We start from the raw sequence: 17,731 nt of genomic DNA, 5'->3' as shown, positions 1-17,731 counted from the left end.
TACGTGCACGAACTGATCGCTATAAGAACAGCCCAGTCCCAACCATTGTAAAAAATTATCAATAACTTGTAATAAATCAGTGTATTCACTCCCAGTAAATACTGCTCCTTACACTGTCACTATGTTGAAATGAACTGTAGTTTGAGCTTTTCCCCATCTAGTTATTATATGTCTTACTTGTGTCACTTATGTTACTTGTATATTATTTGTAATTCGTAACCCATTCCCCAAATATGTAACTGTATATTTTCAGCCTTCTGGCTGCCAAGCTCTTTCAATAAACCGTTAATTATTATTATTATTATTATTACACGCATTGGGAGGGCAAACCTTCTACTGGCCAACCGTACCTTAGAGCAATGGCATCTGTAAATTCTTGTTTGTTAAGGCTGAAACCATTTGCCCTTATCGGTAACGTAGTTAACCAGTTCGAGGCGCCCACCTCCTGCGCTATAGCTAATCGTATACCCAGTGGCGGCTCGTGAAAAATAAAATGGAGGGACTGCAAGCCTCACACAACAGTAGGATACACAAATTTGACCTACCTCAGGTATGAGTTGTAGTTGATGTCCACGAATCCCCAGGGCATGGTAGTAGTGTTGGTGGTGATGGACCAGTATTAATTGAAAATAAAGTCGGCGCGTCTGCTCTTCGATGTAGCAAAATTGTTTATTACTATTTCATTAAAATCCTTTATTTCTGTTATCATTTTATTTTCAATGGATATCACTGCTAAAGCAGACAGTCTGTCATTCACCATGGTACTGCGCAAAAAAGTTTTAATTCTCTTCAAAGTTGAAAAGCACCTTTCTGCCAAATAATCTGCATTCTTTACTTCTTCCTTGATCTTATTTTTGCATATTTCCAACATAGATTCTAAAAGTTCATTCTGTATTGATTTAGATGTTCCTTTAAAAACTGTAGCGGTTTTTAAATGAGCATCTAAGCTAGAATCCAGTTCACAAGCAAAATCAACTAATCCACTTAATACTCCCGGATTCTTAGAGCTCATTGTTTCATCATGTCCTCTAAGAGGGAGTTCAAATTTTCCACAAAATTTTACACAGTTTATGATTTTGGATAACACATCTCTGTTTTTTTTCACCTGTTCATTGTGTCTTTCAACTGAGAGCTTGTATGATGTGTCAATCTGAGCTGCAATGTTCACTTTACCCAGCAACGATAAATTAATCATGTTATTCATATGTTTGGCTGACTGCTCATGTTTCACTATATACCTCAAGTCAGTCACACCACTGCCGAGTCCCCACCAAACAATAAGCAGAATAAAGTATTTGCCTCGTCACAACCACACAGCCATAAACACTCATTCTTTGTTCCTGCTTCTACTGTTCTCTTCAATGGTCTTCCTCTTGCTTTGATTTCAGTCTTTTCATTTAATGTCATCTGGGAAAAGTTGATGTTTAGCAAATACTTCACTCTATTGTCCATGGTCAAAGGGTAATTAAAGAAAGCACACGTAGTTAACCACACCGTCCACCACACCGTCCACACGTTGTACCACACTGACCTGCTTCAAGTAATAACACACCAATCGTACAGCATTGACACCAACTATGAAAATAACTTAAATTTTGGTCTAACTTTAATAAAAATTCACTTAGCAACGCATTGAAAATAATTAAATAACACATAAAATAATATATTTGTTAGTAGTATATTATTAAGCTGTCTCTCTAAATGACTCATACGCCTGGCAGTGAGTGTCTGAGGGGGGACTGCACGAGCCTCACCTACACTATATATATTTATTAAACTAATATAAACTTATATAATAATTTTGTTATATAATTACCTATATATTTATGTATATATCTCTCTAATTATCAAAGTAGAATTAAATACCGTCTCCCAGTCCTCAGCTCGGTGACTAAGCGCCGGGTCTCGCCCTTGTCAACATGGCCACTGACTGAGAGAGAGACAAACCTCCTTTATAAAGACATGCCTGTAGGTGAGTATATCCTTAACTCACAACCCTATCTTATAATTTAAAATAATATACGTGTGTTATTTTATTATTCTTATGGGATATGATTTTAATTACGGTTGTCATTAAGGTAGAATGTAGTGAGGAGGATTCAGTAGATTGGGAAGGATTTAGTAGATAATTTATTTGTCGTAATTACTGTGTTAGGTAGAGTGATTATTCTGTTTATATTGATCCATATTTTAGGTGTTTTGTTAATTTTTTTTACAGTTTAATGTTTGGTTGAATGGAGGTTTTATGGTATTGATGTTGAGGAGACATTAACTGTTTCTTCTGTGTTATTTTAAGATGTCAGATTTATGGAATGATGTTTTAAAGTGATTAATGACATGTTTAAAATGGTCTACAATTAAATATGGTAGTTTACAGTTAACAGTATGGTAAAAATTATAATCCCAATAAACAAGTCACAGTATTGATGAGTCAAAAGGAATTTACACCTTAATATCAGTTATAAGTTGGGTGGAATTATAGTTTAGGTCATCTCTTTGTTTTATGATGGTTTTTGACGTGTTTTGAATGATTTTACCTAACCTAACCAAGCCACAGAACCCAGGAACAATATCTAACCTAACCTAACATAACCTAACCTAACCAAGCCACAGAACCCAGGAACAATATCTAACCTAACATAACCTAACCTAACCTAACCAAGCCACAGAACCCAGGAACAATATCTAACCTAACCTAACATAACCTAACCAAGCCACAGAACCCAGGAACAATAACCTAACCTAAATTTATAAGTTCCCCCAGATGACCGAAACGATAATAATACCATAAGTTGTTGTTGTGATTCACTAGTGTCTTTACTGTGACAGGGAAATGTTTCTCAAGAATATAACCTACACAGTCTACAGGTACTGTGGTGAAGGACTGTGGGTATAATCTGCCATTAGTGGAAATTATAACAAGTGAGAACAGTCTAGCACGGTGTCACAGGTTAACTGGGAATCTTTTTTTGGGGGGGAACTTGAGAAAATTCCCCCCACCGATGCAAATACTGTTATACTACTCAATGGTTTAATGCGATTCACATCATAATGCATGAGAGAGTTGTTCATGTCTTGGCAAATGGTTCCAGCAAATGAAGATGAGCCATCACTGAGTCACACATGATACAGCAGTAATGAACCACTGAGCACTGTTATCCAAGAGTGAACTAAGATGATTACAATACTGTACTCACTTGTTTGTTACTGTTAAAACCAGGTATAGTTCACTGATGATACTGATGGCTATTATTTAACTCTATCATCAGGTACAATACTTTGTTAGAATTTTACCTAAAAAAATGAGAAATCAACCATATTAACACTAGCGCTCACAATAAGGTTTAAGTTTACTTGAGCGCAACAAAAGTCGTATGGAACCACCCGCGTGAGATACTTTGGTCATATAATTAGGGAGGTGGGGATAATAACAGAAATATTAATGGGTAAAGCTGAGGGTAGGAGGGCCAGGGGAAGGCAGAGACTGGGATGGATGAATGAAATTAAAAACTTAATCCCCAATAAGATACAAGACCTTAGAGGATAGGTAAAAACAGCCTGGGAACGTTTAGAGTTGGAGGACTGTGGTCGCCAACCCTCAGATATATGGCCGGTACTCTGATTGATTGACTCGGGTACAGATTTCTCCACTGTACACTTTTAAGCCATCTTTGTCTGTCTGCAGCCAACCTTCCTTATGTACTGTGTGTTGTGGATTTTCAAGTTGGTAATAAATGTACAGGTCCGGAATTTCACACAACTCCGACTCGTTTTTTTTGCAAGGTCTCCAGACTGAGGTTGTGGTGCTCATCCTCGGTACAGTATATTACAAGCAGGATTGATAGGTTTTTTTAATCATATTTATTTGATTTATGAGATATATTTTATTTTTTTCCATTTTCAAGATATTGTACACTGAAACAAGTATTAAAAAAGATCCATTTTATTACTATAAGTTCCTATAGCTTTAATGACATGAAGTAATTAAGGTAAACTATTGTACAGTATTAGCTATTTAAACAAGTTAGTCCTCTTGAAGGTTATGTAAAACAGTAGTTCTGGCTGTGTGAATCTTTATCATTGTTCTTGTGTGTTCCTTCATTTATTGATTATTTCTCTTTGTTAGAAGTGTAATACTGTATTAATTTATGTGTAATCAGTGGAACAAAAATTGAAACTAATTATTGTTGCTTTATGGAAATACAGTAATACATATTATCTACTACTAATGTGAGTTTACTTTAAGTTGCAGCAAGTAACTAGAGGATGTTTTCTGGACTGTATCACTGTTAGCCACAGTAATTATATCATTAACTCATACTGTTCACACCTTTGTAGAAGAATCGTGAAACAGCTTACTGCTCATGTGATTGTTCTTTTAGTTTGATGCCAATCAGAATAAATACTTCAGAAAATTGTATACAGTACCTGTAGTGATGTCCCCGTTAGCCAGAATAATTGGTGAAGATCGGCTCCGTGATTGAGAGATTTCCTGGTACAGTGTGTTGATGAATGGTCTCGTCCCCGGAATTTTTCTGGGTACCGGGTAAAGTTTTTGCATCTCGCACAGACAGACACAAAGCTGTATTGATATATGCAAACACCACTGTGCACATACAACACTGTATATTGTAAATAAACAAAATATACTACTGTACTGTACACTATACTGCACTGTACTCACCAGCAGATGCTGTCATCTTATGCTTGTGATCCAGACAGGCCAAATGATGAGATGATGATACAGGATGACTTGCCTTTGTCCAGTACCATCTACTGTAGTAAATATTGTTGACTGTTACGCTCCATGTAGGAGGGATTGTACATGTGTTGTATACTGTACATACCCCTCTATACAGTTCTGTAACTATCTGGCACTTTCACACTTACTGAATGTACAGATTACATAACTCTAATTACTTTTTATGTCTTAACACTGCTTTAATGTTATTCTTGGCTGATTATATACGTTCTGGTACAGTAATGTACAGTACAGTACTCCACAGTACAGATCATATGTGAAAACAGCAGTGAGCAAGTGAACAAGCTTGTACATTGGCAGCAGACAATGAACTATGGTACAAGAGTTTGAGGAGATAGGTTGAGAGGTACAGGGTGTCCCCGGGTTACTAATGGGCTCCGCTCCTGAGGACGCTCGTACATAGGTCAGAACACATGCTATATGCATACTTTACTGTACTTATAAAACAATGTTTAAAATCCCACTATATCATAGCCTAAGTCCTTTTATACATCTAAAATCACTTAATTTAAGACAAAAGAAGAAATAGAATGACAAAATACAGTAAATGGAATTAAAAAATAAGTCAACTGGTAAATAAAATACAGCACTGTAAATTTCAAGTTTAATCTCGTTCATATCGGCGGGTGTTAGTAAGTCGGACGTTTGTAAGCCGGGGACTTCCTGTACATCAGCCAATCATTGGCGTCCCATGTAGTCACATACAGAAAAGGCCAATTGTAGCTCACGAACACCCCGAGCCAACAACCCAGTCATATGCCTGGCAAGCGTCTCCACATCGAAAACAAGGATGCAATTTCTCAGAAATTCGTTCCTGTGCCCAGAATGGAGAGATTTTTCCCGGAATTTCTCAGAATTAAAAAAAAAAATCCGGCTGTTGGAGAATTCCGGAATCAAAGATTCTGGTAATTGAGAGATTACTAGTACTCTACTGTGTAACAAAATAAAGCACATTGACAAGCTTGATACTTGTGTTGGGTTAGTTACGGTAATTCTTCTTCTGTTATTTATTGATTTAGATAATTTCCTTTTCTGTATCTAGAGTCTTGCCCAGTTTATACTGTTCTCTCAACTAATGGAAAACTAGAGTCAGTTTATTCATTGTCTGTCTTCATTCTCAACTGCTGGTGGGTTATATAAGATTGTTTATGTTAGATTATAGAGACATTGTAGTATAGTACAGCACAGTTAACCCTCACTTTACGCCGTCCCGCATTCCGCGTTTCCACGTTTACGCGGTGCCTTGCCAGAACCTCACGTGCTCACATTACGCGGTACGTGAACCCCATTACGCGGAGAGTGTCCGGCGCGACGCTATTTTTAGATTCGCCCCACCCGCCCGCCTGCCTGCCTGCCTCTCCCTCCTCCTCCCTCCGCTTGGGCAAGCGGCGCGGTAAGGTTGCGCAGTGTGTGTCTTTGTTGCGTTATCACTGACGTCATATGACGTATCAGACCTGTGATTGGCCATGCATCCCTACCCCCCTCTGCTGCTAGCTGTAATTGGCTTAAAGTATTATGACGTGTCCACCCGGGGGAGGGAGGGAGGGAGGAAAGACGACGCTTGACCTAGCCGCGGCAGTTTCATCCCTCCAGGCCACACCGTGTATAGTGCATCCATTGTTCTGTGATAGTGATAGTGACAGTGAAGGTGACTTTGAGGGATTTGTCAGGGAAGCCCTGACAACTGTAACTGATAGTGATGGTGATGCACCTAGTAATGGTGATTCACCTGAGGGCCAGTAATCTGCCCTCTGCCTCGGAACCAGCCTCCATCCCCGTATGCCGACCCATCTCTTCTACCAAATTTTTAGCTTTCTAACCTAACCTTTATTTTTCCTATGTTAACCTTTATCTTTCCTAACCTAACCTCTTCTATAATACTTGTTTTTTCATACCATCATAAAGTTAAGATAAAATTTTTACTACAACATAGTTGTGTGTCGTCAAAAAGTGGAGTTTGGGGATCGGCCCTGACTCCATTTCAATTAATCCCATATGTTATGTTATTCACTTTACGCGTTTCTCGCTTTCCGCGGTACCCTCCGGGTTACATTAACCGCGTAAAGTGAGGGTTAACTGTATATTAATGTTATAGGTTCACTACATAATTTGGTTGAGGGAAGCCACACAAACAAGTAGAAGATTGATATCAGTATTCAAACTCAAGCATAGCATCCAAACCCAGATAGAAATTTCCTTGGCAGAGAATTACTCGTGATGGATATAAGACAAAATTCTAACCATTCACACGGGAGTAAATTTTGTTTAATGAAGGTACAGTATAATGAGGTCCTTGGTGGCAGACGGCCATGGTGGAGGCAGTGTCTGATGGTATTATAATGTGTGGTATGCATATTTATTTCATTAATTCTTCAACTTTTCATGAATATCCATATAAAGTGCGTGAGATGAAGTGCGTATTTGAGGAAAACTCTTCCTCCCTAAATTTAATGCATTGATTTTCCTCAGGCCATGAATAATATGAGAAGTGATGACACACACACACACACACACACACACACACACACAGTAGCCACTGGGGTTTTATGATTTTCTGTGTGATTGTTTACGTGTTTGTGTGTGTGTATATATATATGTACGTAAGATAAATTAATGGGAGACTAATGGTATTGTGTCTCTTTACAATAAGCTTAACATGGCTGGCGCAGGTATGTAGGAACCCAGAGTTGATCATGTTGTTGTGGCCTGTGTATGTGTATGCATGTGTAGCTCTGTGTAGTGGTGGTGAGAAGGTCAAGAGATGATACACTTGACCTATGATGCATGGTTTAGCAATGTCTTAAGTGGTGCAGTGTTTTGAGGTACAGGTTGACAGCCCCCTTATCCGAAAACCAAAAACCTCTGAAAACCGAAAGATTTTTGTGGAGCAAAACTTTTTTTTTATTTTTATTATAACAAGGATTAGTCCACCCAGGCACAGGTCACTGACCCACATCGGGGCCTGGTGGGTGAAAATATAATAATAATAATTATAATTATTCATAGTAAATGAAATTTACGTATATTAAAGAAATTATTATAATAATAAAATAATAATAATGAAGAATACAAGAGTGAAAAAAGATCAAAAGTGAAAAACACGACCTAGACCGATGAATTATTATTATTATTATTATTATAATAATTATTATTATATTTTCGCCCCCCAGGCCCCAATGTGGGTCAGTGACGTGTGCCCGGGTGGGCTGATCCCTGTATGTATTAAAAAAAAAAAAAAACTAACCAAACCTAACCTAACCATTCTGAAATCCGAAAAATTTCGAAATCTGAAATGCATCTGGCCCCAAGGATTTCGGATAAGGGATTGTCAACCAAGTTATCAGAGAATTTGACTTAATGTTTATATGAGATGGAAATGCTTGAAAAAAATATGGTATTGGCTGAAAATATGAGAATAATTTGTATTTTGTGATTTTTGTTGTGTTTTGTTTAGATAATGGGTGTGTTGTGTGGTGTTGCTGTAAAATTGTGCGAGTTTAGGTGTTGTAGCTCTCACACTGGTGCCACTGTGTGTAAGAACTTATTGGTAATTAAACATAAAAAAGACATTGTCAATCCATGCATAATTGTTATAAATTGTTGTAGTATATTAAAAAATATATATTGAAGTTGATAATATAGAATAATTGCACGATTAAGGATATAAATTTGTCGTGTTAATTTTACAGTGTCAATGTTTCTTTCGAGTCTATGTCTGGCACACTGTCGTCATGTCTTGTGAGGCAGATGGTGACTATTGTGGGTCATCACCTGTCTAAAACACTGATGGAGAGCTGAGTATGGTGTATTAAAATTAACATCACTGGACTTTTATACACTACATGGACATTGGTACTGTGTCTTTGATATGGTAAGAGCGATTTTAAAAATGTGTTTCTATGAGTCATCTATCAACGAATCTCTCATTTTGGTTTGATGTTGAGAGGTGAGCTTCCTGTGGCTCTTCATCAGTGTTCAAGAATGAAGGTCTGATGCAGCAGGATTCATTTGATGTGATTTTTATGTATATCAATGTAATGTTTCTGTCAGCAGGGGTAAATAATGGGCTTGGTACTCTTTAAACCGGCTGACAGTATGGATGTGTGGATGGAGCGACACACTGTATCCATGTATATCAGAACAGCAATGAAGTAACGGCATAATGACAGCAAACTTTACTAGAGAGTGATGACAAGATTACAAGATATGCGTTGTTTTACATGTATATATTTGTTAGCTGAAGAGTACCTCGGCATCTCAGCGACGTCAGTGTATTTTAATCATGATGTGTAAGACGCGGTCGAGGAGTCGGTACAATAAATGGAACTCGGTGTGAAATATGACCCGAGGAAGTTTGTGTCGGGCAGCCTAGGCCAGGGTGTTAAGGCTGTGTGATGTCTCTTGTGTTGTATTACTGTATAGCTTTGAAAATAGAGTTAATGACTTTACCTGTACCTGTATGTGGTTTTAGCTTGACGGGAAAATTGTATCTTGATTCTGTGGTGATTTATTTTAATTTGTTTACTTATAAAATTCATATATTTTCATTTGTTTTGAGAAATTGATTTATTTTAATGATTGCTCACCTTGACTAGAGGATATAGAAATGTGTTAAGTACTGGAATGTGTAATACTACTATGTTGATATATGTGTTGTGTGTACAGTATGTTCAGTTCAGTAGTGTGAAGCTGTTCATTCCAGGACTGTAAGAGGTGATTGCATATGCCAGTGTCCGGAGGCTAGGCAGAAAAGTATCCATTTCTGAAAACAATGTACAGTTCGTGTGCCAAGTCGAATGAGGTGTAAGACAAGTCAAATAATTTAACTCCGTGGGTTTGTTTTTGTTGCTGTTCGTGTTTTCTTCGCAGCGTCGACCAGAATTTTACCCGAATGTCGAGTCACGCCATCTTGCATTTATTGATAACTCTGCTCTAAAAATTCTGAAAGATGTTTGATGTTTGAGATTCACTCCAATAATATGTCCTAAGAAATCTAAATCATTCATTAATATATTTTATTTCTTTTGGCTAATAGTGAGTTAAGTTTAATTATCTCAAATACATGACTCTGAAGACTGGTTAATGTTGACAGTCAGTGTAAAGTGTGATGATTTAAGATACATCATATCAACTACAACACCACTATATTTTAACACCATCACAGAATCCCTAAGATTGTCACCACTGGTATGTCACTGTCCCGGCCAGGTGGTCTAAAATTTACACCTAGTCCTCACCACCGAGGGGAAGGGTGGGGTTCCTTGACCTCCTCTCACCTGAGTGCTGGAGGTACCAACTTGCCTCTTCTGACTACCAAGGAACTAACACGATTAAAAATACAGTTGAGGTGATACATTTTTAACGGATAACCAGGAAAGATGGCCAATATATTACAGGACAAAATGGCCAATATATTACAGGACAAGATGTAGGCCATATTTGAATTAGCTCTAGTGTGTGTGTGTGTGTGTGTGTGTGTGTGTGACCCCAGAGTTCATTTATCGCAGTGTACCTCCGAAAAATAATCAAATTTTCCTCCGAGAGATCGCAAAACTACTCGGACATTTATAAAAGCTGTAATAATTGTTTTGAAGTAATATTACAGATTAGTTTGTTGAACATTTATGAGTTATCAGTTATCGAGTCGTTAATGTCTGGGGCTCACTACTGTTCTGGGTCAATAGTGATACCTTAAGCTGTACAGTATGTTGAGAATGGTGGAAGATTTACAGACCTATATAGAGAAATGAGTTACGGTGTATATATATATTGCCTAATGGACAGGATAATTGTCTAGTGCTTAATTTACATATTTCCTGGGCTCACACACACACACACACACACACACACACACACACACACACACACACACACACACACACACACACACACACACACACACACACACACACTCACTCACTCACTCACTCACTCACTCACTCACTCACTCACTCACTCTATCTCTGGGTGTTGTTGGACATATTGTTGAGTGCTGCACGAATGATATATTATTAAAATTAAAACCATGAAAATTATCCTAGAGATACTAAAACAGTTGTAGGTCTGGATGAGGGTTTATCCGATCCCTTGAGAATGATTTATACCTTTATTGAATGTTTTAAGATAATCAAGTACTGTACTGTGAATGTTAGTCCTTCACTATACGAGTCCTATAAACCTTCGGCCAAACTCCTGTCATGGATCCCTGGGTGATATTACAGCGTGCAGTCTACAAAAATATCTAATCTAACCTAACGTTTCCTAACCGAATCTAACCTAACCTAATCTATCCTAACATAACCTAACCTAACCATCTCGTAGACCGCACACTGTAGTAACACCAAACCCTACATAGTGCGACAAATTGATGCCGTTCCAGAATACACACCAGACAGATTTACTAGTGGGTTAAGATGGCGATGGAAATGATCTGAGACTATAGTGGATCTTGACGTGTTGTGTTGTTGCTGTTGCCTTTAGTTTGAAGATAATTTATGGATCTTGGGGAGTTTAAACCTGGTGTTGTAATGGGCCCAATAGGTTGTGTGGTGTGTTTTGATTACTATTATGTCTGTGGTCTATTATAACTGGGGTCTATTATGCCTGTGGCCTATTATAACTGGGGTCTATTAGGATAATGACCTTATTAGGACTGGTGCCCAATAGAACAAGGGACTATTATAACTGGGGCCTACTTGTCTAGGTCTTGATAAGGATGTGGTGCAGTAGTTGTTGAGACACTCTTGAGACAGTCTCACCTTCACCTCACACTTGTAGGAACTGTGTGTGTGTGTGTGTCGTGTGTGAGTGTGTGTCGTATGTGTGTGTGTGTGTGTGTGTGTGTGTGAGTGTGTGTGTGCGTATTGGCTGTACCCACCACTCTCTCTCATGTATCCACTCCAGGTATTTTTATTGCTGTATTTCTCATAATGTATCTCTGTACCTGTCTGTATTCTACTAATTAACGTGTATTTTAGGCTGTGTTCCTCTACTTGTTGTTACGTATCTACTGTATTCTGTTTTATTCTTCTCTCTCTCTCTCTCTCTCTCTCTCGTCTCCTCAACCCCCTTCTGCACCCACGCCCCGCCCCCAGTCAGTGATCGACCCACCCGCGCTCTTTTGATCTCACCTGATCACGTGCTGGTCGGTAGGCTGGGTGGCTAGTGAAGTACAGTACCGTCAGGTGCGTGGGCGGGCGGGCCGGGCGGCTGGCTAGCGAAGTACAGTACTTTACAGGTAGTGAGGAGTGGGCGGTGTAATAGTCTTTCAGGGTGGGGTGGGTGAGTGGGCGGTGTAATACTCTTTCTGCCAGGTGGGTGAGTGGGGCGGTGTAATACTCTTTCAGGTGTGGGTGAGTGAGTGGTGCACACTCTTCAGGTGGGTGGGTGAGGGGAGGGCGGCCAGTGTAATACTTTCATATGGGTGGGTGGGGTGGGCGGCCTGTCTAAAGTGTTCTGCATCAATAAGCCTCTATGATTGGCAGCAGTGGTGGGGGTGGTGGTTGTGGTGGGGTGGTGGTGGCAGTGGTGTGGGAATAAAAATAACTGACCCTGAACAGTTCCCTTTGGACTGGGAACCTTTTTATAGCTCTTCCGGGAAATAACTTTTCCCTCTCTTCTTTTATTCCCTCCCTTTCTTTTCCCCTCCTTTTTTTCCCCCAATCCTCCTTCCAACCTCCCCTCTCCTCCCCCTTCTCACCCCCCTCCTCCTCCCCTATTCACCACCCCTCCTCTCTCTTTCCCCTTAATTGGACCCCACCTCCCTTCTTTCTCCCCTCATAACCCTCCCCCTGCCTCCCCTCACCCTCGGTTCAGTGGCCTGGTGAATTGTGTCCCCTTATTACCAGAAGCAAACTGTGACTCATTGTGCCACTTTATCCTCATGTGACTGTTAACTTCCCCTCGTGTGACTGTTAATGTACCCTCATGTGACTGTTAATTTACCCTCATGTGACTTAACTTCCCCTCGTGTGACTGTTAATGTACCCTCATGTGACTGTTAATTTCCCCTCGTGTGACTGTTAATTTATCCTCGTGTGACTGTTAATGTGTACCCCTCATGTGACTGTTAATTTATCCTCATGTGACTGTTAACTTCCCCTCGTGTGACTGTTAATGTACCCTCATGTGACTGTTAATTTACCCTCATGTGACTTAACTTCCCCTCGTGTGACTGTTAATGTACCCTCATGTGACTGTTAATTTCCCCTCGTGTGACTCTACTCATGTAAGGAAACATCTACCTCCGTCTACCTGTACCGTGTCAATATCTACCTGTACCGTGTCAATAATCTACCTGTACCGTGTCAATAATCTACCTGTACCGTGTCAATAATCTACCTGTACCGTGTCAATAATCTACCTGTACCGTGTCAATAATCTACCTGTACCGTGTCAATATCTACCTGTACCGTGTCAATATCTACCTGTACCGTGTCAATAATCTACCTGTACCGTGTCAATAATCTACCTGTACCGTGTCAATAATCTACCTGTACCGTGTCAATAATCTACCTGTACCGTAAGGTCAATATCTACCTGTACCGTGTCAATAATCTACCTGTACCGTGGCCAATATCTACCTGTACCGTCAATAATCTACCTGTACCGTGTCAATATCTACCTGTACCGTGTCAATATCTACCTGTACCGTGTCAATAATCTACCTGTACCGTGTCAATAATCTACCTGTACCGTGTCAATAATCTACCTGTACCGTGTCAATAATCTACCTGTACGTGCCTCTACCCCGTGTTCGAATCCTTACAAATCTGACTTTCGGAGCCAGTAAAAAAAAATTATTTGTTTATGTGGCCAAGATGAAGGCATTCGGACGCACGGGGCTCCTGTCTTCTCGGCGTGTGGACAATCTATGAGCATTAGTAGTGTTCGGATGGCTGCATTCTTGGCTTTCTTGGAAGGGGAGATGAGAGTGTTCTGATGCGTTCGGTATGTTTAATGGCATTATTATTATTATTATTATTATTATATTCATCTTGTATTAAGGTCTCTCTCTCTCTCTCTCTCCTTGTTTTGTGGGATAGAGAGAGAGAGACGGACTAACATTTACAGTGCTGTCTTTATTTAGAGAGAGAGAGAGAGAATCACGTTAAAGAGAGAGCTAATCAAGGTAGAGAGAGAGAGAGAGTTGCGTGTTCAACAGTTACAGGAGCCATCGGTGTCTCCCCACCCCCCTCCTCCTCCCTTTACACTGGCGCCAGCAGCAGTAGGTGGGGTGGGGGTGGGGTGGGGGGTGTCAATGATCCTACTACACTACACGACCTCACATTTACCGGACAAAATCTCAACAGGAAAGCCCACGAGACAAAATTACACTGAAACAAAATCTCAATGGACAAATTTCGCTGGACAGAATCTCACTGGTCAGAAATATTACTGGACAAAATTACACTGGGCGGAATTACACCTAGGATATTACACCGCCACCACTGGATAGAATTTACCGCCAAAATAGTATATAGTGTCACACTGTACCCGACTCAAAAGCTGCCACTTAAAGATGGAGGCTAGATTGATTTGGTAATTGGCAGTGAGGCTTAACCGTAACGTTCTATGACACGTTCTCTGACTCATATTCTCCGACTCACGTTCTCTAACTTACGGTAAAATTAAAACTCCAGAAATACATTTGAAAACTTAAAATCACATGAAATTACCACAGTCGGGAATGAAATATTACAGTGGGTTCGTATCTCCTATAACTGGTAGACCGTCGACTTACCATGTTTACCTATTCACCCTTTGCAGACAGATCATCGACTTTGCTTATGTAATTGAATTTCCCTGTCAGACGGTCGGTCAACTTGGGTTGTGCATTAGTAAAATATTGTTGTTTTTTTATCGTGAGTATGAAAAACTGGTGGCAGTTGAGAGCGTCGAGTAAGGTGCTACTAAATTATAGATGGTAGTCCCCGCGATATGGATTTCTTGTACATATACTATAATGTATAGTCGCCAGCGTTTGACCCAGATACTGTTGGCAGAGTTTTTTCCTGACATTTATCTAAGATTAATATTTCCCCGCGTTTTATCCCTGACTTTATTTTTTCCCCGTGAATTTTTCTTAATATTCCCGCGTTATTTCATCGGCTCATTTTTCCCGCGCTTTTCCTTGGTTTATTTTTCCCGCGTTATTTCCTCGGCTCATTTTTCCCGCTTAATTTTTTATTGTTACTTTTCACGTGATTTTTTTGGGTTAATTTTCATGTTTATCTTTCTGCTTCTCTTCCCATGCGCGATGATTTAATTGTGATTATTATAATATTTTTTTCTCCAAATTTCGAATCCTGAAACTTGATATTATTTTTTCTAGTATTTACGTTTCTGTTCTTGAGTAAAATCCGCATTTTTTTTCTATCTCCCTCTCCCTTACTACCTCTCCCCCTCCTTATTCCCTCTCCTCTTCCCCTCTCGTTCCTCCTCCCTTCCCCCGCTCTCTCCTCCTCCTTCTCTCCTCTCCCCCCCCCTTCTCTCCTCTCCCCCTTCTCTCCCTCTCCCCCCCTTCTCTCCCTCCTACCCTTCCATCTCCCCTTTCTTCCATGCTTTCTTTCCCTCTCCTCTCCCCTCCCTTCTCTCCCTCTCCCCCTTCCCCGTCTCCCCTTCCCTCCAAGCGATCGATATACCGCTTGTCCGTGTTCGCTCCCTCACTTCCCACCCCCCCCACCCAGCTGGTGTGTCCAGCACCAGTGTGGGTATGAGTAGCACACTAATGAGGGGTGTAGAAAAGTCTTATCCTTGGAGATTGTCCACAAGGGACTATAGCCCCACCTTTAGGGAGGCGGCTGCCATGGCTTCAGCCATATAATCCCAGTGTGGGTTTGTTTTGGTGTGAGGCTGGGTGGAAGGTTGGACTGTGTGGGGGCTGGGTGGAAGGTTGGACTGTGGGGGCTGGGTGGAAGGTTGGGTGTGTGGGAGCTAGATTGGAAGGTTGGAGTGTGTGGGGAGCTGGGTGGAAGGTTGGACAGGGGGCTGGGTGGAAGGTTGTGGACTAATGTGGGGAGGCTGGGTGGAAAGGTGGAGAGGGTGTGTGGGGGCTGGGTGGAAGGTTGGAGTGTGTGGGGGCTGGGGCAGGAAGGTTGGACTGTGTGTGGGGGCTGGAAGGTTGGAGTGTGTGGGGAGGCTAGGTGGAAAGGTTGGACTCATGTGGGAGCTGGGTGGAAGGTTGGGCTGTGTGGGGGCTGGGTGGAAGGTTGGAGTGTGTGATGGTTGTGGGTGTGGAGGGGGGGTTGTGTTGGGTTTAAAGTAGGTGGTTGTGTGCGTGTTTGGATGTGCATGTGTGTGTGTGTAGGTACTGTATGTGTGAGTGGGTCGATGGGTTAAGGTGTGTGTGTGTTGGGGGATTGCCGGTGAGTAAGTATAGACATAGTGAGGTGTTGGTAGTGTGTGCGCGTGCTTAGGTCGTCTCTTGTCTATTTTATCATTATTTTTATCTCCCGCCACACCGAGGGAGAGATATAGGAATGTAGCCCGTCCGTGCGTCTGTCTTTCTGTATCACCGTCCGTTTTACCGTCCGTCCATCCGTCTGCCCGTCTCATGTCCGTGAAGATTAACAGGCACCCCAACTTATGTCATCTTTAAGACTACCACACCACACCAACCCTAACCTAACCTAACCCTAACCTAACCAAACACATCGTAATCTAACCTAACATGACCTTACAAAATCTAATCAAACTTACCATAACCTGACATAACATAACCTCATCCAACGCTAACCTAACCTAACATAACAAAATCCAACGCTAACCAAACTTAAACCTAACTTAACTTAATCACAGTTTTGACCCTTAATTCAGGTTTTTATTATGGTATGAAGGGTCTGCGGTGGTCGAGTGGACATAAACGCTCGTCTGCTGTACTAAGTGTCCTTGGTTCACGCTTAATTTCAACAGGTCTATCCAGTCGGCGTGGGTGGGTGGGCGGGCGGGCAGGGCAGGGTGGAGGGACAAATCTGAGGAAACTTGGTCACCTGCCCACCTACACACCCAGTCCAACTCGCCCGCCCGCCCACCCTCCCACCCAGGCTAGGTTCTTGGTCTCACCACTCCTTAATTCTTTTGTTTGTTGAGCGAGGAAGCCTGAAAAAGACTTTATATAGTTCACCTAAATGGCTCACTTTATAGTTCACTTAAATGGCTCACTTTATTACGCTGTGTTGGTTGACTTTTTAAAACTTGGAGCGAGACTTTCAACATTGTGTGTTTTTGGCGGGAGTTTTTGACCTTATTATTTTACTATATTTTCACAGGGACTGGGAACATACGGTTAATTTATTATTCTTTGGGGAAATACTAGTTTTTTTTTTTAATTTGATGTATATTGATTTTGAGGATAAATTACCAGAAAGACAACGTTTTGGTGATGTATTTTGGAAATTATTACATGTCAGTCAGTCAGTGTGGGAGGAGGAGAGGAGATTGGCGGGTCCAAACCTCGGCTGAGTGGCTGGCTCTGAGTCGGAGAGAAGAGTCAGTCAGTGTGGGAGGAGGAGAGGAGATAGGCGGGTCCAAACCTCGGCTGGAGTGGCTGGCTCTGAGTCGGAGAGAAGAGTCAGTCAGTGTGGGAGGAGGAGAGGAGATAGGCGGGTCCAAACCTCGGCTGGAATGGCTGGCTCTGAGTCGGAGAGAAGAGTCAGTCAGTGTGCCGTTAACCGCGGTTGGGTGAACGTGTCGTGCTCCATACTCCGCTCTCTCGTAACCCAGTTATTGACGTGCTTCTCTCCTCTCTTTAATAGTGGTTCTTCCTTCCTCACACGAGAGGTGGAGGCGACTGGGTAGTGTCACGCGGCGGAGGCGACGACACAAGATGACTGTATTGAGTGTGTGGACGTGTTGTGGTGTGCGTTAAGCTTTTTACGGTCAGCGGACAAACAAACACACACACACACACACACACGCACGAGAGGCTTATAGGCCCACCAACACGCCTACCGCAGTTTTATATAACCG

The 17,731-nt window shown here is 41.3% G+C and overlaps 1 protein-coding gene across 9 annotated transcripts in view; it reads left to right on the top strand.

The window, feature by feature from the left end:
* The first annotated feature begins 1,900 nt into the window (after positions 1 to 1,900).
* The window catches only part of LOC121853309 (protein EFR3 homolog cmp44E-like), a 43,650-nt gene continuing 27,819 nt past the window's right edge, over positions 1,901 to 17,731 (top strand). For 2 of the 9 annotated variants that reach the window (XM_042347356.1, XM_042347353.1), the window contains exon 1: positions 17,367 to 17,476. Coding sequence is in view for 3 of the 9 variants with exons in the window: in XM_042347358.1 (XP_042203292.1) it covers positions 1,963 to 1,968; positions 7,413 to 7,431 (25 nt within the window). In the remaining 6 variants the exon portion in view is untranslated. Of the gene's footprint in view, positions 1,973 to 7,412; positions 7,432 to 17,365; positions 17,477 to 17,731 lie in introns of those variants that run through there. The other 7 variants (XM_042347354.1, XM_042347361.1, XM_042347358.1 and 4 more) reach the window with 7 other exon arrangements.

Source organism: Homarus americanus, unplaced genomic scaffold (genome assembly GCF_018991925.1).
Source record: "Homarus americanus isolate GMGI-L3 unplaced genomic scaffold, GMGI_Hamer_2.0 scaffold44383, whole genome shotgun sequence".
Classification (NCBI taxonomy): Eukaryota; Metazoa; Arthropoda; class Malacostraca; order Decapoda; family Nephropidae; genus Homarus; species Homarus americanus.
Note: the sequence above shows the minus strand (reverse complement) of the source record. Positions and strands in the feature narration are given on the sequence as shown.